At 66.0% G+C, this 23,087-nt stretch overlaps 2 protein-coding genes across 6 annotated transcripts in view; one reads left to right on the top strand and one right to left on the bottom strand.

Annotated features, from left to right (window-relative positions):
* Positions 1 to 15,764, top strand: part of ZNF710 (zinc finger protein 710) — a 30,934-nt gene extending 15,170 nt beyond the window's left edge. Inside the window, exons 1-5 of one of the 5 annotated variants that reach the window (XM_074601919.1) lie at positions 4,456 to 4,573; positions 10,556 to 12,017; positions 13,089 to 13,280; positions 13,786 to 13,960; positions 14,699 to 15,764. In XM_074601919.1, the coding sequence (XP_074458020.1) occupies positions 10,584 to 12,017; positions 13,089 to 13,280; positions 13,786 to 13,960; positions 14,699 to 14,871 (1,974 nt within the window). In that variant the 5' untranslated portion in view covers positions 4,456 to 4,573; positions 10,556 to 10,583 and the 3' untranslated portion in view covers positions 14,872 to 15,764. Of the gene's footprint in view, positions 1 to 4,455; positions 4,574 to 4,675; positions 4,815 to 5,682; positions 5,859 to 7,748; positions 8,007 to 10,555; positions 12,018 to 13,088; positions 13,281 to 13,785; positions 13,961 to 14,698 lie in introns of those variants that run through there. The other 4 variants (XM_074601920.1, XM_074601917.1, XM_074601921.1 and 1 more) reach the window with 4 other exon arrangements.
* Positions 15,765 to 17,103: 1,339 nt separating this feature from the next.
* Positions 17,104 to 21,563, bottom strand: IDH2 (isocitrate dehydrogenase (NADP(+)) 2). The gene is made up of 11 exons (XM_074601922.1): positions 21,201 to 21,563; positions 20,120 to 20,211; positions 19,596 to 19,761; positions 18,982 to 19,142; positions 18,734 to 18,877; positions 18,494 to 18,630; positions 18,198 to 18,349; positions 18,004 to 18,116; positions 17,829 to 17,926; positions 17,576 to 17,668; positions 17,104 to 17,308 (listed from the first exon to the last, which is right to left on the bottom strand). Exons 1-11 carry the CDS (start codon positions 21,457 to 21,459, stop codon positions 17,221 to 17,223), a joined length of 1,503 nt encoding a protein of 500 aa, XP_074458023.1. The 5' UTR covers positions 21,460 to 21,563; the 3' UTR covers positions 17,104 to 17,220.
* Positions 21,564 to 23,087: the final 1,524 nt, after the last annotated feature.

The raw sequence follows: 23,087 nt of genomic DNA, 5'->3' as shown, positions 1-23,087 counted from the left end.
AGGGAGGTGACCCCGCGGGCGGGAGGGGGGTCTGGGCCCGATCCTGAACGTCTTGCAGTGTGAGAGGAGAATTCCGCTTCCCCTTTGTCTGAAGGGCTTTGGGGGAAGGTTGGAAGGGCCTCGGCAAAGCAGGGCGACTGCGTGGTCCTCGGGCGGAGGGAGCCAGGGGCTGAGGCGTGGGCAGGGGTCCTGAGCCGCCCGGGTGGGCTGCGGGAGGAGCAGGAGAGGAGCTGGTGGCGCGGCGGTTAATGAAGTAGATTATTTTTTTAAAGTGAGATTCAAATAATTGTAACCCCAAGACAGAGAAGACATTGGAGGAGATGAAAAGGGAGAGAGAAAGAAAGGAAGCAAGGACAGAGGTTTGGAATAGAGAGGGAGATTAGGAGATAGATGAAAGAGAAAGGAGAAAGATAAGAGGGAGAGAGGGGACAGATCTCCGGTGCGAGATGGGCGTTGCCAGGGAAACGGGAAGAATGAGGGAGCGACGGAGGGATGGAGGAGCGGAGGATGCTGGGGGTGGGGAGCAAGGGAGGGATGGAGCTCGCTCTCGGGTGGAGGAGGAGAGCGGATTCTCAGCAGAAAGGGACGCAGGAGCGGGATGTCCCAGCTCGGCGTGGGTGCCTGAATGCTGGGAAGCCACAAGAGCATTTGGGATGGTGGCTCCCTCCCTCCGTGGCAAACAGCTGGGGCATCCTCTGCTGCTGAGGGGCTGATCCCTCTCGCCCTCAGTTTCCATCAGATGAAACATTTCTTGCCCACCGCAGGGAGGTTTTCCGCAGAAGGAGGACACCACGGTGCCCCCGAACCTACTCAGACACGTGGAACTTCTGGAGGAATGGCGGGAGGCGGGAGAGGGTCCGACCGGGGAGGGAGAGCCCCTGCCTGTGCTTGGCCTCGATATTTCTATACCACTTCCAGGTGCCGCGTTTCAAAGGTGAAAAACGTGGTGTGTGACGGTGAGGGCAGAGCAGGGACCTGCTGGCACCGGGGGGGGGCACCGAGGCACGGGGCAGGTTGTGCCAGAGCTCCACCGGTGCCGCCCGCGCCAGTGCCAGCCCGGCCGCCGCGTGTGCTGGCACCGGGCCGTGCTGGGTGGGCAGGGGCAGCGGGACGGGGGCTGCCAGCGCTGCCACCTCCTCGCGGCAGCAGAGCGGTGGCCGATTCCCGTCCCGTGGAGCGAAGGGCCCCCAGCAGAAATCGAGTGCCGGGTCGGGATAAATCCCGGGGTCATTTATTGCGGTCGCCGGTGGCTCCCGAAGCCGGAGCGGGGGCTGCCGGGGTGGCCGGGGCTGGGAAAAGGAAAAACTTGGTTGAAAACCAGCCCTGAGGTAGCGGTGAGGCGTCGCTCGTGGGCTGCGGAGCGGAGCCCTCCTTCCGTGGCACTGCGGGCGTCACTGCAGAGCCCAGAGACGGTCCGGGGCTCAGCGGCTTCGGCTGGTCCCTGGGAAGGTCCCGAAGGCACCGGTGGCTCCCGCGTCCCTGCGCTGGCGATGGGGGGGACCGGGCGGCTTGGTGCTCTGTACATGTTTATTCTGCAGAAACGGTGATTTCCAGGTACTTGAAAAACATTCCTTTTTCCCTTCCAGAGTTTGCCAATAACCTGGTGGCTACAAACATAAATATTTACTTCTTGCGGATGGACATAAAGGTTGGGGTAAAGAAACATCAGCAGATGGGCTGGGGAAGGCTTTGAGGTGATCTGACAAAGCTGCTCCTCTCCCGAGACGTTGTCTGTCCTACGGACCTGAAGTTGTCCTTTTCCCCAACTTGGTTTTCCACCGGATCTTACTCAAAAACGTTATCTAGATCATGCTGCAAACTGTAGGTTGTGTCCTTTTTTTTTTTTTTTTAATCAGAGCCCCCAAAGACGATAATTCCTCCACCCAGAACCACTTCACGTGATACACGGGATGTCATATACATCTTCCCTTGTCAGAAAGCAAATCCAAGGCTGAAGGCAGCAGTTCTGCTTTTTAATCGACTTAAAATAAGTAGGCTTTTTCTCCTTTCTAGAGAAGTCGTTAAGGAAAGTTTTCCTTAAAAAATGGAGTCAGTATCTAATGTGGAGACACCGATTGAATTAATTTAAAAATTGGTTTGATTTCTTTCAAGACGCGGAGTTTATTTGGTAGCAGCAGCCTGGCACCGTGCGTCCTCCTCCCCGTGTCTCAGAGCTTGGGCTCGTTATCTCAGCTCCCGGTGACGCTCGTGGGGTGGCAGCTGCGGGCGAGCCGTGGGGCCTGCGCTCCGTGCCCCCATCCCCGCGGGCAATCCTCCGGCCTGATACAGGACAAATGCTCCGGATCGGTTTTATGAATAATTTTAGTCGTTTGTTGCGATTTTTGGAGAAAACAATTTTTCTGTTTAGAATTTTTGTGGGTGCTTTGAGCAGCTTTACGTGAAAACCGCAAAAAAAAAAAAAAAAAGATGAAAGTGATTTTTCCCTTTATTAAATTTAAATGAAAGATCCTTTTAAGAAAGGAAGAGAAATAAAATCAAAGGTCTTCTCACAAATGTTACGGATCTGTTGATCAGCCATTTTCCATTAAAAATTGTTGAAGAGTTTTAAAGCCTCCTCCCCCTACAAGATCCCCCCCACGTGCCCGACGTCACCCAGTCGTCTTTAGCCCCAATTTTTGCTGGGGCTCGCCCCCAGCCCCCCGGCAGCGCTGCAGGTCTGACCCCCACACCGAGAGCTGCGGGGCAGCCTGCGACCCCCCCGGGGGCACCTGCAGCGAGGGGGCTCCACAGAGGGGGTCCTGCCATGGGGACCCTGCAAAGGCTTCGACAAAGGTCCCTGGGAAGGTCCCGAAGGCACCGGCGGCTCCCACGTCCCTGGGCTGGCGATGGGGAGGGACCGGGCGGCTTCATGCTCCGTACATGTTTATTCTGCAGAAACGGTGATTTCCAGTTGTTTGGAAAACATTCCTTTTTCCCTTCCAGAGTTTGCCAATAACCTGGTGGCTGTAAACACCGTACACACATAATAAATAGGATGGGATGGGATGGGATGGGATGGGATGGGATGGAACAGAATATATTTATTACGTACTATAAACATAAACACAAAGGGGTTCCCGCAGTGGGGGTCCCACAAAGGGCACTGGCAATGGGGGTCCGGCAGCCCCCCAGCCCCGATGGCACCTTCCGTGGGGTGGGAGCCCACAGGAGTCCAGGTGCGGGGGTTGCTCCAGCGCAGGGACCCGTGCTGGGGTCCCACAGCCCCGGGATGCGCGGCTGCGCGGGCTGGCAGCGGAGACGCCGTGGGAGAGGGGCTCCGGCACAGCCCGATGGCGCTGCTCAGGTGCCACCATTGATTTTCTTCCAGCTGGGAACAATCCCCCAGGTGCCCCCCGATTGCTGCGGGGTTTGTCCTGCAGCCCGTAGCCCCGAAGGCACGGGGGTGAGCGAAGTGAGATAATCTGCTGCTGGTACCAGCTGGGCTCCTCCGGCAGCGCTCGTTTGCTCGTTTGCCCTCTGACGGGGCAGAGATAACATGGGGAGGGCCCCGGCGGGGGTGGTCCCTGCTCCTCAGGAAGGCTGTGAAAGGTAAATCTCACAAACCCTTGGGGTTTTGGCTGCTCTCGACTCCCTTTCCTGCAGGAGGGGCTGCGTGAAGTTTGGTGGCTTTTGGTGGCTTTTTTTGTTTTTTGGTCTGCCTCTGGGCCTGGAGCAGCGGGGAGAAGAGCGTTCCATCGGGAAACGGGGCCTGAGAGAAAGCTCTGCAATAAATAACTCGTGCCTCCGCAGAGGGTGCGGGTGCTCGGGAGCCGCGGTCCCTCGCGGAGCGCCTTCGCTGGGGGCCGCAGCCAGGAGGGGGCTTGTGGGAGCGGGGGGTGCTTTTACCCTGGTTCCCCCCCATCAGATCCGGGGTGTTGCAGCCAAACCTCGTCCGTGTGCACCGGGGAGGTTTTTATGAGCCAGGCGGAACTTTTCGAGGCTGCTCAGTTTGGGATTACCCAGAGCCTCGCGGTCAGGGCGGTTGGTTGGCGTCCGCCGTGGCTGGGGGGGGACGGGGGGGGGACAGCGGTGCAAAGCGGTGGAGCCGCTCAGGAGCGGATGGGTGAAGCCGAGGGAATTAAAAGAGCAAAGGGAAGGGAAAAGTGTCTGGAGACGGGCGGCTTTCAGTCTGGGGAAACGTGGAACCCAGCAAGGGGCGAGCGGGGGGATGCAGGGGCTGTCGGGCAGAACGCTGCTGCAGGAGGGGCCTCTCGGGTCCCAGGTGACAGGCGTTGGGGTGGTTAAAGGTGGAGGAAGAGAGGTAAATAGGAGTAAAATTGCATAAGGAAGTGAAAGCCATGTAAAAAAAAGAACTATTTTAAGTGCGTAGAGACCCGGAGGTGAGCGAGGAGCTGGGGGCGGCTCTGAGGGGGCGGCCGGGGCGGGCAGGAGCCGCAGGGATGTGGCAGGGCAGAGCCCGGCTCTTCCCAGCAGTGTGGAGAGAGACGGGAGGAGAAGAGAGATTGCACGGAGACAAAAAAACCTCCCAGGAGTGGGAGGAGAGATGCTGAAAGAGAACCGAATTTCACAACCCCCGGAGGAGCAGGGTCGGGAGGTGCCGCTGCCGGCCCCGGTGCGTCCTTCCCGGAGCGTGGGAGAAGGGATGGTGGCCGGGGGGACGCGGAGAGGAGAGCACGGCACGCGCGGCCAGCCAAGGGGATGCCGAGAGTGTCTGTGTGACTCCACGGGCGGGCAAGTGGCTCCATCGGCGAACGAGCCGGGGAGCAGCTGAACCTGAGCTAAAGGCTGTGGTTCGGGGCCGGAGGAGGTTTCGATTCCCAGCCACGGGACGCGCACGGGGACGGCTGAGCTCGGTGAGCGAGAACCTGCCGGGTACGGCCATGGGAAGGGTCTGGAGACTGGAGCTGGGGAGGAAGAGGAGCTGCTCTTGCGTTGCTGCTGAGATCAATATTAAGACACGTTTAACTAACTTTCTGTTCCCCTGCTCTGAGAGGTGGGACGGAGGGATGAGCTGAATCTACAGAAAAGTAGTTGGAAAAAGAGATTCAGGCAGTTGGAGTGTGGCGAGGCGTAGTGTGTAACGGTGACGGATGGAGCAGAGGGCCGGGGGGAGCAGAGCCCTCCCCAGCAGCGCGTGACACGGCACCCGCAGAAGGGCCCGTCCCCTCGGGCTGGGGGTGGGACGCCGCAGAAACGGGGGGGGTCTGCAAAGCTGCGAGTGTTTAAAAACTCCGCAGCCGAGCTGGGACCCCCGCCCGCAGCACTGCTGTGCCCTTTCACGGTCACGCTCGCAACTCTTCCTCAAAACTGGCTCTCGGCATTGCACCCGCCGCAATAGGTACGGGCTTTGTCCCCCGAGGAGGGACGGCCGAAGGGCAGGACGGGGTGAGCAGAGACGCGAGAGCCGCTCCCTTGCTGCCGGGTGTCAGCAGGGCACGGGGGTGCTCTCAGAAGAGATTTGAAGAAATCGGTGTAGGAGCAGATTTTTGCATATAATTTTTTTCCCTGAAAAGCTGTGAACGTGTTGAAAAATGGGGTGATGAGATTTGTCATTGCTGGTGCCGTTGTTTGTCGGCAACTGAGGAGAGATGGGGTGAGGAAGGGCTTGAAGGGCGAGCAGCTGGTGCCCGGCGCAGAGCCCAGCGATGGGAGGGAGGAATAGCGGGGTCACAGCAAGAAGTGAGTGACGAAACTCCGGCACGACGGCCTTCCCCCCGTCCAACGGGGGCAGGACGCTGCCAGCCAGCGGAGCACCGAGATCTGCACCCGATCAAACGGCCCGATGATCAATAGCTATGGAAAGTGCTGTCTGTGGGCACGGGAAAGAGAGGCGGATCTTGGACTGCGCAAGGAACTGGAGTGCGGATGGGGCGGCCAGTGGAGGAGCGTGTGGGATGGTGGGCACGAAGGCAGGAGGAGGGGAGAGGTTTGCAGGACTGGGGTGGGAAGCGGGGGGAGGTCAGTTTAAGGTTCAGCCTGGCATCGTTTGCCCTTCACGGGGTGGAAGATGGGCGAGAGGGGGATTTGCCCGGCTCTTCCACTTACCCTCGTCCTGCCAGCTTGCCCAAAGCCCACCTTCCCCGCTCAGCCTGCGCGTCCCCCTCGGGCGGAGGAACGGGCACGTCCCACTCGCTGGCCAGAGCTTAATTATTGATTAGGGGCATTATCAAGGCGGTACTGCCCTTTGTAAAGATCGTAACGGTCTCCTTTTCCTCCGCGGGATGGCGTTTAATTGTCAGAGCATCCTTACGGCTCCTGGAGACCCGGCCTGGTGCTCGGGGACTGTCGCCTGGCCGGGAGGGACTGGCAGAATCCTCCCCTCCCGTTCTTCCCACTGCGCTGGTGCTGCGGTGCCGCAGCTCCCGAGTCCCCGGCCTGGGAGGGACGAGCCTCTGTAAGAGCTCAGCTGGTGGGATTTGTCAGCACCAGGAGGGACAACGTATTTGTGCTTATTTTCCTTCCCCTGCCCCTTCTCCTGCAGCCAAGGTGGGCTGGGGCTGAGCGGGTGCTGCTGGGGCGAGCGGCCCTCGGCTCCCCCGGCATCGCGGCTGTGGAGGGCTCCTGTGCAGGGATCCCTCTGGGACCCCGCGGGAGGCTGACACCTCTGGGTCTGGGTTCAGGCGTGCGGGCACCGCAGGAGCCTCTGCCTGGCCTCTGGGTGCTCGGTGCACTTCAGCCCCGGGCTTGCGTGGCCGTGCTTCACCCCGGAGCGATTGCGGCGCGTGGGACTGGCAGCGGCAGGTCTGTGCTCAGTCACGGTGACAGACCAGAGACCCCCCAAGGCCACTGCTCTGGCTGCTTGAGCGACTCTGGAGGGGGCTCCCTGGCGAGCAGAGGTTTCGGCGGTGCTCTGCACCCCGGGGGGTGTCAGGGTGCTCCCTGGGGGAGCTGGAATACGTGGCCCAACCTCACTTACCAGTGTGTTGGGAAACAGCGTTTCCAGCCCGCGCTGCGAGACCCGAGAAGGCTGAACAGGGAAGTGAGAGCGAGAAGTGAAACAGAAGCATCTGTCCCGTTCCCCACGTCTCTCCTGCGGTGTTTGTGGAGCCGCAGCCCCGCGAGCCCTCGTGGCCTCGCTCTCCCCAACAGCAAAGCTCCGTTTCCCATCTAGCAGGGCTCGCGCGCTCGATAGCGAAAAGTGCAAAGAGTGATTTGTGTAACACAATGGGTTTTTTTCCTAACGAGGGCCTGGAGGAGCAGAGCTTGCTCCCTTTCTTGGAGTGCCCCAGAGTAGGAATCCACCGTTTATTTTCTTCTAAAAGCCTGTTCTAGGGTGGTTGTTCTTAAAACGCTTTGGTGCCAGTCTTGAGAGTGCATACGAGCGTGTCGCTTTTTCAGCTTCCTCGTCTTGTGGTGCTCGTGCTGGGGGGCAGAGACCCGGGGCTGTGCCGGGGGGCCCGGCTGAGCCCTCCCCAGCACCAGAGACGTGGGAGAATGGTTGGGTCCCGTCCCGTGTCCCTTCTCCCCTCTCCCATCCCTGGCTACGAGCCAGCTGCGGGGCTGCCCCTGTCGCGTGCTGTCCTTGCCTTGCCCTCGCGTGGCACTCGCTGGCACCTGCCATGGCAGCAGGATCCGGCCGTGCCCTCCTGTCCCCGCCGGGAGCTGCGGTGACAACCCGCCACCGCTGCAGGAGGCGTGTGGGTGTTTGTCGTCCCGTATAAGTGGCTGTGGAAAAATCCTTGGGAAAAGCGCGACCTTAACTGGACTGGAAGAGACATCCAGTGTATGTGGAAATAGAAACTGTGCCCCAAACCAAGGAGGAAAACAGAATGCGGTGGCCTTCCCTGCCTCCCAGCCCCCCAGCTCCCCTCCCCAGGGCAGAGCGGGGGGACACCAGTGTCCCTGGCCGGGCTGAGACCCCGGGGAGCGGGCTCCTGACTTCGGCTTCCTCAACTCCAGCAAGAATTACATCAGCGGATGCCCGAAGGCAGCGATGCTGCTCGCGTGCTCCTTTGGGAAGCTGCTGCTCAGCTCCGTCTCGGCTCTGCCCGTCGCCCAGGCCCCCGCCGGGATCCCCTTGGGACCCGGCTCTGGACGCGGGGCAGGTGGGTGCTCGGCGGCGATGGACGGTCCCGCTGCCGGCCGGGGAGAGGAGAGCGGGGAAGCGGGAATGGCTCCAGCCCTGGCAGACGGGGGTGTCTGTGCGGGGGTGCGCGGCGTCGGGCTGTTTTCCCTGGCGGCGCTGCACCCCCAGGGATGCTCCAAAAGGGAGCAGCGAGCCCAGCCCGGGGGTGGGGGGCACCCTACGGCAGCGCCCCCCGGGAGGAGGAGGAGGAGGAGGAGGATGAGAACCCGCCCTCGGACCGCGGCTGCCCGGGCGGGGGGCGATGGGCCGCGGGGTCGGTCAGCCCGGTGCCGCCTCCCCCCCGACTCCCCGGGAAAGGGGGGGTCCCGGCCGGCGAGGGGCGGCCCCGGGGCCGGGCGGTGCGCTCCGGCTGCTCCCTCCTCTTCCTCCCCGTCTTCCTCCCCATCCTTCCTCCCACCGCCGCCCTCCCCCGCTCCTCGCTTTGTTTCGCTGCCTCCGCGCTCCCCCTCCCCCTTCTCCCCCCCATCCTCTTCCTCCCCCTTCTCCCCCCCCATCCTCTTCCTCCCCCTTCTCCCCCCATCCTCTTCCTCCCCCTTCTCCCCCCCCATCCTCTTCCTCCCCCTTCTCCCCCCCATCCTCTTCCTCCCCCTTCTCCCCCCCCATCCTCTTCCTCCCCCTTCTCCCCCCCCATCCTCTTCCTCCCCCTTCTCCCCCCATCCTCTTGCTCCCCCTTCTCCCCCCCCATCCTCTTCCTCCCCCTTCTCCTCCCCCATCCTCTTGCTCCCCCTTCTCCCCCCCCATCCTCTTGCTCCCCCTTCTCCCCCCCCATCCTCTTGCTCCCCCTTCTCCCCCCCATCCTCTTGCTCCCCCTTCTCCCCCCCCATCCTCTTGCTCCCCCTTCTCCCCCCCCATCCTCTTGCTCCCCCTTCTCCCCCCCCATCCTCTTGCTCCCCCTTCTCCCCCCCCATCCTCTTGCTCCCCCTTCTCCCCCCCCATCCTCTTGCTCCTCCTCCTCCTCCCCCATCCTCTTCCTCCTCCTCCTCCCCCCGCATCCTCCTCCTCCTCTCCGTATCCCCTCTGCCCCGCCGGCGGCTGGAGGTGCGGGTGCCTGAAGCCGTCCCCTCATCTCCCCCCACGCCGTTCCCGTCCCTGCCCCAGGAGCCGCCCCCCCGCCCCGCGGCGGGACCCGGCGTGGGGCCGTGGGGGGGCTGCGATGAGAACGGCGGGGCCGGTGGCCTGGCAGAGCCGGGGGGAGACTCCGGCCGTTCGGCCCAGGGCTGCCCCTCACCGTGCAGGCGCTCCTGGGAGCACGGCGTGACCTGCTGTGGGGTTTGTTCCTGGGTTACCTCCCCCGGAGGATTCCTCTTTTGTTGTAACTGCAGAAATAATTACGTTTAGAAGACGTTTTTTGCCGCAGGAGGTAGCGGTGGCCTCCTCGCTTTCATCTGGTGGTGGCTCCCCGAGCCCGTCCTTGCTGGCCCCCCCCAGGCTGCTGGGGGGAGGCTGTGGGGGGTCCTGGGCCGCACCCCGTCCGTGGGGGTCCTGGGCTGGCCCGGCCCAGGGGAGCCGGGCACCGCTGCTCCGGGCTCTGCATCCCCCCGCACCCTGCCCTGTCCTCCCTGGGGCTGTCGGGCCCCTGGGCACGGGTGAGCCGAGCGGGAGCGTGTTCTCAAGGTGTTTAATCCTCACACAACAAACCACATCCACTCCCCTCCAGCTGGAGGGGGCGTTCTGGCAGCCGGAGAGTCTTTCCCAGCCTCCCGGCGGGCTGCTCCGCTGCCAGCCCTGCCCGCGCCTTTGCATCTCTCCCACTTCGCGTTTGGCTCTGGGGCGCGCGTCTGATGCTCTCCCTTCCCCGTTTCCCAGCCTCAGTCCCCAGGGAGCCTGCAGCCGCCAGCCGGAGGGGTCCGGGGATGGGTGGTGAAACGGCATCCCCGAGGCGCAGTGGTGCCTGTCCCGCTCTCCTCGGGGCAGCGGCTCCTCCGAGCTTTGCCGTCCCACATTCCCGGGTTGTTTATGGCAGCGATTCTTCGGATTGCTGGCCAGCTGCTCTCCAGAAAGGGCTGGTAGAGCGGGTGCAGGCTCTGTCTGCCGGGTGAGGAATGCCAGCTCTTCCCCCTGCTGCCGTTCCCACCCTGGTCACACCATTTTGTGGGACCGTGCCCCGTGCTCTGCTCTCCGGGCTGGTGGGTCCCTGCAGACCACCGGAGCGCAGGGAGCTCCGGGTCTGGTGTGGGTTTGTCCCAGGCTCGGGAGCGGAGCTGCTGTCCCCGGGGTACCCTCCGCCTGCTGCCAACGCAGACTCGCCACCCGTGGCCCAGCAGTCGCCAGGTGAGACCAGCAGTGGCCACCTGTGGGCACAATGAGAACGTGGGGGTTTCTCCTCGTTTGTCTTCTGACTTCTGCTGCTGAAACTGCGGCAACAGCCGTGTTGGTCTGGGGTTTGCTGGGGACGGTGATCAGGAAAGGGGTGACGGCTGGAACGAGCCCCTTGCGGAGCGGCGTCCCCAGCGGCTGTGGGTGGCAGGGGCTCCAGGAGGGCTAACGGCCGTCTCTTTCCCTCCCCAGCCATGACAGTGTAGGCAGGCGGCGAGAGATGGATCGCTTCACCGAGTGCGGGACCCAGACGGACGCGGTGGTGGTGCTGTCTCTGGCGCAGGCGGCCGTTCTGGGCTTGGTGTCTGAGAATGAGCTGCTGGGGGCCACCGTCAGCCCCGCCGGCTTCTTCCCGGGGCTGGGAGGGGAGATGCCGGACACCGCCGCCGGGGAGCCCGGGGAGCCGGAGGGTGAGTGCCGGCTGGAGGGCGAGGGGCAGGCGCCGGGGGACGGGCAGGAGGAGGACGCCTTGGAGGCAGAGTCCTCCCTGGAGAAGCACGCCCGGAGGAGGAAGCGGCCTCCGGTGAGGCTGGTGCCCAAGGTCAAGTGCGAGAAGGCGGAGGCGGAGGACGAGGTGCTGTATGAAATGCCCGTCCCCGGGGACGAGGAGGGTGAGCAGCAGCGCGGCCACCCACCCCCGCTGCAGGAGCCCGGCCAGGAGCAGACGGTGCAGAGCAGCGCCATGAAGATGATCGACCTCGGCACCTTCAGCAGGAAGCCCCGGCGCCTGCGGCACCTGCGCCGGCACACGCGCCAGCAGCTGCAGGGCACCGAGCGCCGCCTCGGGGGCACCGACCCGGCCGGCCCCGCGGAGGGTGGCACCGCGGGGGCCCTGCGGACCGAGTGCGCCTTCGAGGCGGGCGCCCCGTCCCCCGGCGAGGCGGAGGGCCCCGCGCCGGCGTCCCCCGAGCAGGTGAAGAGCGAGCAGGGCTTCACCTGGCAGGAGGCGGGGGAGCTGGAGGCAGAGGCGGCGGGGGCCACCAGCGAGCGCAACAAGAAGGCGCAGCTGGACCGGCTGGACATCAACGTGCAGATCGACGACTCCTACCTGGTGGAGGCGGGGGACCGCCAGAAGCGCTGGCAGTGCCGCATGTGCGAGAAGTCCTACACGTCCAAATACAACCTGGTGACCCACATCCTGGGCCACAACGGCATCAAGCCCCACTCCTGCCCGCACTGCAACAAGCTCTTCAAGCAGCCCAGCCACCTGCAGACCCACCTGCTGACCCACCAGGGCACGCGGCCCCACAAGTGCGAGGTGTGCAGCAAAGCCTTCACCCAGACCAGCCACTTGAAGCGGCACATGCTGCTGCACACCGACATCAAGCCCTACAGCTGCCGCTTCTGCGGCCGGGGCTTCGCCTACCCCAGCGAGCTGAAGGCGCACGAGGTGAAGCACGAGAGCGGCCGCTGCCACGTCTGCGTGGAGTGCGGGCTGGACTTCTCCACGCTCACCCAGCTGAAGCGGCACCTCTCCACGCACCAGGGCCCCACGCTGTACCAGTGCCTGGAGTGCAGCAAGTCCTTCCACTACCGCAGCCAGCTGCAGAACCACATGCTGAAGCACCAGAACGTCCGGCCCTTCGTCTGCACCGAGTGTGGGATGGAGTTCAGCCAGATCCACCACCTCAAGCAGCACTCCCTCACGCACAAGGTAGGGGCTGGGGCACCCCAGGGGTGCTGCCCTTGCCGTGCCCGGAGGAGATGTGCCGGCTCTGGAGGCGGGTGCTGGGGGAGAGGGGTGTCCCAGCGCCCCGGAGTCCTGGCCAGCCCCGGCAGCCGGGGGGGTGCGGGTGGGCAGAGCACCCACGGTTGGCATTTGCTGGGGGTCGTTGATTAGCGGTGAAAGGGCATCGTTACGGGCAGGGGCCATGGGACTGCCCGGCCTCCCTTCTTCCTGGGGATTTCCATCCTCGGGGAGGGGGCTTTCAGACCTCCTGTGGGTGCTGCAGCGGGGTGACTTGGGGGGGACCCTGGCCACGTGCTGCCGCAGCCCCCAGCAGGCTGTGAGCGAGGGGGTTGCCCTTTTCCAGGGGTTCTTTCAAGGGGGAGCAATTGGCCTGAGCCAGAGAGTGGAGCTGGGTCTCAGCTGGGCTTACGGCACCCGTCCAGCCCCGCTCCCCGCAGCCCACCTCCCGCACGCTGCCTGGCTCAGGCCGGGCTCTCCACCGTACCCCGTGCCGGGTCGGCTGCCGGACGGCGGCCGCGCTCCCCAGCCGGCTCCTTTCCTGGGCGCCGCTTTGCGGAGCTGCGCTCCATGCAGCGGCACTGACCCGATGCTGGGGTTTCCAAGTGCTGCAAATGCATTTCCAGGGCGGGTGAGACGATGGTGTCTGGCGGCGAGGTGGGATCCTGCCCGCTGCAGCAGCAGGTGGGGGGAGTTACCCCCCGGGGTAGCACGGGGATGGCCCCAGGCTCCTGGCAGTGCCCGCTCTGCGCTTGCGGAAGGGGCAGGGAGAGGGGAGCAGGAGGTGCTCCGGGGAAGGTGCTGATGAGGGTAAACCTTCCCCCCAGTCCCTGCGGTCCAGCCCGCTGGCAGTCCCCGAAGCTCAGCTCGGCGGGAGGACCCCGTCCCACCCCCCGTGGGGGGCGCGGGTCCTTGCTCCGCACCGTGGCCGGCACCGCTCCTGTGCCCCCAGCCCCTGCCGGGTCTGTTCAGAGACCCCCGGCCGCGCCGCGCGCTGGCCCCCTCTGCCCCCGCCCACGGCTCTCCCCCCCTCTGCAGGGCGTGAAGGAGTTCAAGTGCGAGGTGTGCGGGCGGGAGTTCACGCTGCAGGCCAACATGAAGCGGCACATGCTGATCCACACCAGCGTCCGTCCCTACCAGTGCCACATCTGCTTCAAGACGTTTGTGCAGAAGCAGACGCTCAAGACCCACATGATTGTGCACTCACCGGTGAAGCCGTTCAAATGCAAGGTACCGTCGGGGGTCCGGGGGGGGTTAGCGGATCCCAGGGGGTTTAGCACAGGCCCTTGTGCACTGTGCTCCCGGAGAAACCCGGCCAGGCTGGGCTGAGTCCTCAGCCACAGGAAAGCAGTTTTGTGATGCCTCCCTCTGTTCGCTCGGGCAAACAGCTCGTCCTGCCGCGTCGGCTCCGAGCTGCGCAGCGAGGGCACGGGCAGCGCTAACGGAGGAGGACAACTAGTGCCTCTCCCTGACCAGCGCTTAGACGCGCTGGAGTTCCCAGCGATACCAGCATAGCATCCCCGAGGCCTCCCACCGCAGAGGGGCGGGAGGGGAGCAGCCCCGTTACTCTTGGGAGTTGGTGGGGGCAATGGGGGGACCCCGGGGGTGAGATCTGCTCTGAAAAGCCCGTGTCCCTGCGGCAGCACTGGCCGTCGTGGGCGAGCGCCTGCCGCTGTCCCCCTGTGCTGGGGCGGCAGCGGGAGAGCCCTCGCTGACCCCGGCACGCTGCCCACAGGTCTGCGGGAAATCCTTCAACCGCATGTACAACCTGCTGGGCCACATGCACCTGCACGCGGGCAGCAAGCCCTTCAAGTGCCCCTACTGCTCCAGCAAGTTCAACCTGAAGGGCAACCTGAGCCGGCACATGAAGGTCAAGCACGGGGTGATGGACATCAGCCTGGACAGCCAAGGTGGGTGCGGACGACGGCCGGTCCCCGGCACTGCCTGTGGCAGACTGGGTGCTGCGGTCTGCCCGGCCACGGCCGCCCCTGGGTGCGCCCGGTTCTCGGGTGACGGCTTCGGGAGCTGGGCTGTGCTGTGGCGGCTCCGGCATGCTTGTCCAGCCGGCGCCCAGCGGCGACGCTGCTGCCCCCCTCCATCCTCAAGCAGCCGTCCTCCCCCAGGGGCCACGGAAAGGTGGCGAGCGGGAGCCGGAGTGAGCTTGGTGAACGTGGTACAAATACAGATAAATAAACTCCATAGAAAATAAGTTAAAATAAATAGCTCCTTAAGGAGCCATTGAGGCTTTGGCACATCTCTGGCCAGGACGGTGCCCTCTGGTGACGTGGTGACTGTGGTTTTGGCCAAAGGGTTTTGCAAGGTGGGAGGGGTGAACGCCACTGTTCTTGCCCCTGCTGCACCTGCCCAAAGGCACCCAGGGGACGGGAGGTGCTCCTGCCGCAGGTTTCTGCACAGCACCAGTGCAGATGCTCCATCGGCACCATCCCAGGTCTTGCAGTGGGACCGCCCCCGCTTCCTACAAACACAGCTGGAGACGAGCTCTGGCTGCTTCATCCCCTCCATTCCCCCGGCAGCCCGATGCCCACCTCAGGTGGGCTCTCAACCTGAGCGGCCCAGGAGGAGGGTGCTGTTTTGGCCCTGCACCTTCATGCAGGTCCGTCATCGAGTGTCCCTGTGCTGAATCCTAGATCCCATGATGGACCTGGCCGGGGCTGATCACGCCGAGCTGGACGGGCAGCAGGAGATGGATGACTTCGAGGAGGAGAACTCTTACGGCTACGGGGGGGTGGGCAACCCTCCGGACGAGCACGCGCTGGCCGAGCAGGCCATGAAGGAGATGGCGTACTACAACATGTTGTAGCCGAGGCTGGAGGAGGCTGCGGGGGGCCTGCATGGACTTGGCGTGGTAAGAGGAGCTGCTGCTGGCGGGCTGCGGCACCCGGCCAGACCTGCCCCACCGCCCCTGCAGAGGGGGGGCTCCAGCTGGGCTCGGTGAAGGAGAAAACAGGGATGTCCAAAAACCTTTGCCGGGGCGGAGGTAGGAGCGGAGGCCGGAGGTGGCGCAGGGCAGTGGTCACTGCTGGCCGTGGGCACGCCGAGCTGGCCCAGCGGGCTCAGCTCCGAGCTGCCGCCGGACCCTCACAGAGCCTCAGTGGGGCTCTCGCCATCGCTGGGGGCTGGGCCACAGCCCTCCTGCCCCACGCCGACTCCCCCTCCGCTCCGCTCCCCCCGGCCCCACGCGTGGGGCCAGCTGGGACCTTGCCTCTGCCACCGCCCTGCCGGCACCCCAGCGCCCGGCTCGCTGGGAGCTGCGGGCAGGGGAGGGCACGCCCCAGAAGATGATGAGCATTACTAATTATTCTACCTCCTGGGTCCTCCCCCACGGCTGTGCTGGGGCTGCAGCCCGGCCGGCCCCCCGCTCCCCCCACAAGCGCCCTGTGGGGCAGAAGCCCCTCTGCCCGTGGGAGGGGGTGGGTTTGCGTTTCTTGCTCTTCCCCGTCTCCGGAGCAGGCGAGAGCTGCCCCACTTGCTCTGGCACCGGCTGCGGGCTGGCACGGGCAAAGCCGTGGCAACCTGCGCAAGGCCACGGGGCACATACAAAACAGAATATTTTCTTACAAACTAACGGCAAAGCTCAGAGGAAGCAGCAGCTCCGGGTACAGAGCGGCTGCAGCGAGCAGTGTATTTAAAGGAAGGCGAGCCCTGTTCAACTTGAGCAAATGATGGTATTTTGAAAGTAATTTATTTTTTTCAGATGTGCCGCGTGGTTGGATTTATCTTTTCACTGAGTTCAGTTTCCTTCAACCAATGTGCTTTGTAAAACCTGTGTAACGTGTGTGGTCTGTGCGCAGGGGGCGGCGGGGGCTGCGATGGTGCTCGGGGGGGGCTGAGCGTGGGGTCCTGTCCCCCTGCGGGGCTGCTGAGCACCGGCAGGGCCACGCTAACGAACCACAGCCACGCTCTGCGCTGCCGGCACCCCCTCCTCGCCGCTCTGCGCCGCTCCAGGGCGCGGGAAGAGGTTTTGATGGGGCAGCGCAGCCCTCGGGATGCGGGTTTGCCTCCTCCGTTCCCGGCTGCGGAGCGGGGAGAGAGGGGCTGGGAGCACCCTCCTGGCTTCGACCTTCCCTGCCGCGGGGCAGCACCCAGAGCATCGCCTCCCACACCTGCCCTGAGCCGGGCAGGGCCCAGGCGTCTCCCGGGGGGCTGCAGCAGGAGCTGGGGACAAGCCACGGGGCTGGCGCAGGGTTGGGGACCCCCAGGCTGCCCTGCCCCACACACACGGGCAACGTCCCACCACCCTCCCTGGGGCAGGACACCGTCTGCCCCATCCCCAGCAGCCCCAGGCTGGCACTCGCGGGGTGGCACCGCTCAGCCCCCAGCCCCTTTGCCATCACCTCCTTTCCCCCCCCAGGCAGTAACGTCCTCCAGCCTCGGGGCAGGACCCAGACGGCCGCAGTGGTGGCCAGCCCGGACCCCCTCCCCGCAGCCCCGACCCCCTCCCCGCAGCCCCCTGCCTGCTCCCAGCCAGCGCAGCCCCCCCAACATGCTACCTCAGTCCCGTTACCAAAAAGCTGCGATGTGTGTCCCCCCCGCGGCAGGGGAAGACGGGCTGGACTGGCCCAGCCGAGGGGTCTTCACTGCTGCTGAGGGGGCGGCTGCGGCACTGGGCTCTGCCGTGCAGGACGAGGCAGGGGGGCTTGTGCCGGTGGCACAGTAGGTGCCAGTGGCCATGTGGCTCCCTGGTGTCCCCCCCTCCTCGCGCACAGAGAGCGGTCAGACTCCCCCCCCTTGTGCAAAGCCCTACTGTGTTTTGGTTATTTTTTACCTCCTCGGTTTGCAGAGTTGTTTAGCAATAATTCTAATAAATGCGTATTCTTTAGCTGCTGGCTGGCACCCGCCCCGCGCCGCGAGAGCCGCGCCACCACCACGCGCCGGGGGCCGGTGAGGTGTTTAATGGCTGCTGGCACCGCGAGGTGGGGGGGGGGGGTACATGGGTCAGCGTGGGACAGGCTCCCCCCAGCACACCCCCCCCCCCCCCGCCAAGTCCTACACACCCCTGTTAGAAAGGCTTTGAAAACACTCGTAAGAAAACTGCTTATAAAAATTGTTCAACTGTTCCTGAGCCGTGCTGGTGAGCTGGAGGCAGCGCTGGGTCCCCGTCCATCCCGGTGACAGCGGGGCCAGGTGGCCTCCCCCCTGCCTTGTCCCCCTACTTTTTGCCCAGGGCCTTGTCCAGGTTGTTCTTGATGGCGTCCAGGAAGTCGGTGGTGTTCACAAAGTGCTCGTTCAGCTTCACGCTGGGGAGGGTACAGAGAGGGGCTGAGGGGGTCCCGCAGCCGGGGGGTCCCTGCCCACCCCCCCCAACAGGCAGAGCCCGGGCCAGCAGCACAGCCCTGGGCACGGGACGTGGCCCCTTGCCTGGCCACGGGCACGGCCTGACCCCGCAGCTGTAAATAGACACCGCGCGTCCCCAGGGACCGTCCAGAGGCCAGCGGCCGCCCCGCGCCGCCAGCCTGCCTCCGTGGCACAGACCCGCACCGCTCCGCCCCGAGAGCCACACGTACTTGGCGAGGCCGTGGATGCAGCCGGCGAGGTCCTTCGTCATCGTCCCGCTCTCCACTGTTTCGACGCAGACCTTCTCCAGCGTCTGAGAAAACCTGGGGATGGCGGCATCACGCACGGCTCCAGCAAAGCCGGAACCTCGCCGGCACCCCCGTGCTGCAGACCCGGCCGCAGCGGGGACCACAGTGGTCGGTGCTGGGGGCAGCTTCTGGCAGCATCCCCCACCCTGGGGTGCCCCCACCCCACCCCGCTCACTTGATCAGGTCGGGGTTACTGTCCAGCTTGCCCCGGTGCTCCAGGCCACGCGTCCAGGCAAAGATGCTGGCGATGGGGTTCGTGCTGGTGGGTCGCCCCTGCGCGGAGGGAACGCTCAGCCGCACGGCGCGGGCAACCCGCTGCGGGCAGCCCCCCACGGGCAGCGCACACCCACCTTCTGGTGCTCCCGGTAGTGGCGGGTGACGGTGCCGTGGGCCGCCTCGGCCTCGATGGTCTTCCCATCCGGACACACCAGCACGGAGGTCATCAGCCCCAGGGAGCCAAAGCCTGCGGCGGGACAGGGGTCAGGGCGGCCCAGGGAGGGTGACGGTGCACAGCCCACCCCACACCCACCCCACATCACCCTACCTTGGGCCAGGATGTCCGACTGGACGTCCCCATCATAGTTCTTGCACGCCCAGACGAAGCCGCCGGAGGACTTCAACACCTGGGCCACCATGTCGTCGATGAGCCGGTGCTCGTACCAGATCTTCAGCTTGTCGAACTCCGTCTTGTAGTGCCTGGGAGCGCAGGGCGGGCGTCAGCCGTGCCTGGCCGTGCCCACCCCGGGCCGGGTCCCACTGCCACCCCTGCACAATGGCCCCCCCGAGGAGGGGCAGCCGGCACCCCCCCAGGGCAGCTCCTGAGCTCCTCCAAGTCCATACTTATCGAAGATCTCCTGGAAGATGTCTTTGAAGCGCCCATCGTAGGCCTTGAGGATGGTGTTCTTGGTGCTCATGTAGAGAGGCCACTTCTTCTGGATGGCGTACTGGAAGCAGCTGTGAGCGAAGCCCGAGATGGACTGCAAGAGAAGCGCACGGACCCCCATGGCATCCCCGTCCTGCCAGCCCAGCCAGGTCCACCACGGACGGACCCCTCCTGCTGCCCCTGGCCCACCCCGATACCTCGTCCGTGTTGTACATGCCCATGCCCACGCCGCCGCCGGGGAAGTTGTACACCTCCCACTCCTTCGCCCCGCTGCCATCCTTCGGCGTGAAGACCATCTTGAACGTCCCGGACTTGCCCACCACGAAGTCGGTGGCTTTGTACTGCAAGGGGCAGGGAGAGCGTGGGGCAGGGAGAGCATGGGGCAGGGTTTGGCAGGAGCTGCCAGACCCCCCCAGGCCGCAGGCAGCCGCCGCACAGGGCTCACCTGGTCGCCGTGGGCATGTCTGCCGATGGTGATGGGCTTGGTCCAGCCGGGCACCAGGCGGGGGATGTTCTTGCAGATGATGGGCTCCCGGAAGACCGTCCCCCCCAGGATGTTTCGGATGGTGCCATTGGGGCTCTTCCACATCTTCTTCAGCTTGAACTCTGGGGCACGCAGAGGTGAGGCCCCCGAGGGACCCCCTGACACCCCCTGCCCAGCACAGCCCCAGCAGTCACCTCAGCCCAGCGCCCGGCCCCTGCCAGCCCCCCCAGCTCCTCCGTGCCGTGGGCCGCTGCCAGAGCCCTGCTGCCAAGCCAGCCAAGGAGAGGGACAGCCGGCGCGGGCTCATGACTGGCACTGGCCAGAGGCCGGTCTGACCCCAGCCTCACACCCGTGGGGTCCCCACAGCACCCCCGAACACCCCATGGCTGGGGGGGGACACAGCACTGTGCGTGGGGCCCCCAGCCCAGGCAGCGGTGCAGCCCCCGACCCACCAGAAACCTGAGGCGGGGGGTGGGGTGGGGGTGAGGCACTGCTGACCGAGAGGGGCCGGGCACACGTCAGGGGCTCGGCACCCCACGGGGCTGCCGGGACCACCACCCTCGCCCCCCGCCCACCTTCCACCCTGGCTTCATCCGGCGTGATGGTGGCACACTTCACGGCCACGCTGTACTTCTGGGTGGCCAGCGCCGAGTCGATGGTGACCTGGTCGTCTGTCTTGTCCCGGTGTGGCAGGCCCAGGTCAAAATACTTCAGCTGGACGTCCACGTTGGGCAGGATGAGCTGGGGGCCCGGGACAGCGTCAGAGCGGGGGGACGGTGCCAGGTGCCCGGGGAGCAGCACCGTGCACTGTGGCAATGCCAGCACCGGCCCCCAGCCCAGCCCCGGCTGCCCGGGACAGTCCCCCCTCCCCGGGACGGTCCCCCCTCCCCGGGACCTCCTCACTTCCAGGTCCCGCCGGAAGCTGCGTTGATCCCACCACCTGCTTCCTGCAGGCGGATGGACGGACAGAGGACGGACAGACGGGGGGGGGGCAGCGCACAGGGACTGTCCCCTGCACAACAGCCACCTGTTCCCTGTACAGCACCCGCCAGCTCCCCTTGTGCAACACCCGCCGGTTCCCCAGGCAGGACCCCGTTACCTTCTCCTTGATGAAGGCCCAGATGATCCGCGTCATCTCGTCTCCGTCCATCTCCACCACCGGGTTGGCCACCTTGATCCGCTTGTCGGCATCTGGGGAGCGGCGGTGGGGCGTTAGGGCTGCGTGCCCGGCCCCGCTGGCACCGGCCCCACAGCTCTGCACCGCAGGGGGACCGACCGGGAGATGTCCCACGGGGACCGCAAGGTCCCAGCTGTCAGGGCTCGGGTGCCACCGCCGCTCAGGTCAGGGTGCAAACCCCGCTGAGGTGCAGGTCAGGGCACGAGCCCCCCTGGGGTCCCGGCTGGTTCATGGCGCCCGCTCAGCCCTCGGGCGCGGGTCAGGGTGCAAACCCTGACGTGGGAGCGGGCACACACCCCGCTCGGGGTGGGCCCCGGGCTGCGCAGCCCCACGTGAGACGGGAACCGGCACCGGGTGCAAACCCCGGCGTGGGCAGACGCGGGTTCAGCTGGAGAGCAAAACCCCCCACGGGACCGGGACAGGAACAGACCCCTGTCGGGACTGGGCACGGGTAGAAGGCGGGGGGCAAACCCCTGCGTGGGACCTGGGCCGGGCGTAGACCCCTCTGGGTGCCCAGCCTGGCTGCGGGTCGGGCTACAAAACCCCGCGTGGGACCGGGACCGGCTGGAAAACCCTCTCGGGGTGGGACCTGGGTGCAAACTGGGCTGCAAAACCCCCGGCTGGGCCAGGAACAAACCCCTCTGGGGGCCAAACCCGGCTGCGGATGCGGCAGCGTAAACCCCGCGTGGGACCCGGACCAGGAACGACCCCCTCCGGGGACAAAGCGGGGGGTGCAAAACTCCACGTGGAGCCGGGACCGGGAGCAAACACCCCCCACCACCACCACCCCGGGGACCGTCTGCAAGCAGGGGGCACGCATCCAGTTCCAACCCGCCCCCCCCCCCCCCCAAAAAAAAACCAAACCAGCGTGCAAAACCCCCTCGGAGCGGAGCGGTCGCCCTCCCCCGTCCCCAAGGACGGGGCGGGGGGGGGGGGCTTCCCCTCCCCCCAAAAAATACACACGCCCCCCCCCCCGCCCCCCCAAGGCCATCCCCCCACTCACAGTGTCGGCGCTGCCCCACGGAGGCGGCGGGGAGGGGGCAGCGGGCCAGGCGGCTGAGCGCCGGGGCGGCGCGGAGGTAGCGGGCGGCCATGGCGGGGGCGCGACGGGGCGGACACGACGGAGGCGGTGGCGGCGGAGCGGGGACTCGTTTCGCTCCGCCCCGGGGCGGTACGTGCCCGGGCCCCCCCCGTGGGGCCCCGCGCGGGCCCGAAGGGGCCCGCGCGGGGCCCCACGGGGGGGGTCCGGGCCATTGCTTCATCCCCCCGCATCACGCATCCCCCCGGGGGTGAAGGGGGGATGCCCTCTTGGGGTGCCACACGATGCAAGAGTGGGGTGTGTGTGTGTGTGTGTGTGTGTGTGTGTGTCCCTGGGTGGCAGGCGGGTAGAGGAGGGCGGGGGGCGGGGGGGAGATGCCACTTGGAAGCGGTGCCAAAGCCCAAGGTGACCGGTGAGCCCGGGATCAGCTTTCAGCGGGCTCCTTGGGACGAGGTGGCAAGGGCGGGCGTGTGAAGTGTTGAGCGTGTCGTGTCGTGTTGTGTCGTGTCCCCCCCCCCTGCATTGTGTGCATCATCCCGCCCCACCACCACCACCACCACCACCACCACCATCACCATCCGGCGACTGCTCGGTGCAGGGAGCAGGAGGGTTTGCGGTGGTCGCCCTTCCTATAGCAAAGGGACGTGGATCCCACCCCCCCCGGGCACATCTGGGTCGGGGACACGCCGAGCCCAGGGCTTGGAGCGGGCTCAGGTTTTCCCTACATAGAAGCCAGCGATCCCATGGGCTGCCAGCGCGTGACTCCGGGCAGCCGGACGCAGCGGGGACGGGCAGCTGCCGCCATTTCTCCCCGGGGGGGAACCTTCGCCTGCCCTGACCGAGACCCTGTCACGGGGAGGAGGGAGGGGTGATGCACCCCAGGGGCACCCCGAGAACCCGTGCGGGTGAGCTGGGGCGGCCCCGCAGGCTGCTCGGCCCGGGGTGTTTGGTGTCCCTCTGCACGGGCCAAGCCGATGGCTTTTTTTAGCCACAGGGGACGGGCAGATCCCGCTCCGGGAGGAAAAACAGTCCTGCGGGAGCTGCCAGCCCCAGGCGGAGGGGCTGGGGGGGAGGCAGGGCCGGGCGCACTGACGTCTGCCTGGCTTTAACATTAACCAGAGCAGAAGCCTGTGGGGCTGCCAACCGCGGGGGGGGCCGGCGGCCACTGCTCCGGGGCAGTGCTGGGGTCTCGGGCGTCCCGGCTCCTGCTGCCCTCCCCGTGGCACCCGTCCCGCCAGCAACCGCAGGGCCGGCGCTGCCGGGGCTGACCCGCAGTGTGGCAGCGGGCGGTGTCGCCCCCCTCCCCAGTGCAGGGCCCGGGGGGGCTGCCCAGCTGCGCCCGGCTGCAGCGCTGCCCCCTCCTGCCCCCCCGGCTGCCCTCGCCCCGGCCCCGCGGTCAGAGCCGCCCAGTGACCACGGGCCTGGCAGGGACGAGGTCACGCCAGCGCGGCGGCCATCCCCCCGCGGAGCACGGGCTCTGCCGAGAGCAGCCATGTGGCAGCGTCCCAGGAAAGGGCTGCCTTCAAACAAAGGAGTCCATCCCTGGCCGGAGCCCAATCCACACGCCCCAGGCTGCTGCCAAACCAGCTTCCCCCGAGCGCGGCTGGCCCTGGGAGGGTCCCCGGGGGCTGGCAGGGCTGGCTGCGCAGGGCCCGGCTCCAGGGAGCAACGTGTCCCGGGAGGGCTCTGACGCCAGTGGGTTGGGGGCACCGAGAGCCCGGACAGAAGATGAGCAAGGACCTGGAGGGGGGGGGGCCTGTCCACACGTGCACCGCTGCCTGCAGGCAGCCCCACGTCTCTGCCCGCAGGAGGGGGGCACCGGGCGGGGGGCTGAAGGGCACTGCGTGCCCA

The sequence above is a fragment of the Larus michahellis genome, chromosome 9 (assembly GCF_964199755.1).
Source record: "Larus michahellis chromosome 9, bLarMic1.1, whole genome shotgun sequence".
Lineage (NCBI taxonomy): Eukaryota > Metazoa > Chordata > Aves > Charadriiformes > Laridae > Larus > Larus michahellis.
The sequence above is the reverse complement of the archived record's forward strand: the minus strand, read 5'-3'. Positions and strand labels throughout refer to the sequence as shown.

Excerpts from the sequence above, each read along its gene's own strand:
- IDH2 (XM_074601922.1), bottom strand. The coding sequence starts at position 21,459 with ATGAAGCAATGGCCCGGACCCCCCCCGTGGGGCCCCGCGCGGGCCCCT. Across the intron at positions 18,350-18,493 it reads TTCCAGGAGATCTTCGATAA|GCACTACAAGACGGAGTTCG; the intron begins GTATGGACTTGG and ends CTGCGCTCCCAG. Across the intron at positions 18,117-18,197 it reads GTCGGACATCCTGGCCCAAG|GCTTTGGCTCCCTGGGGCTG; the intron begins GTAGGGTGATGT and ends GTCCCGCCGCAG.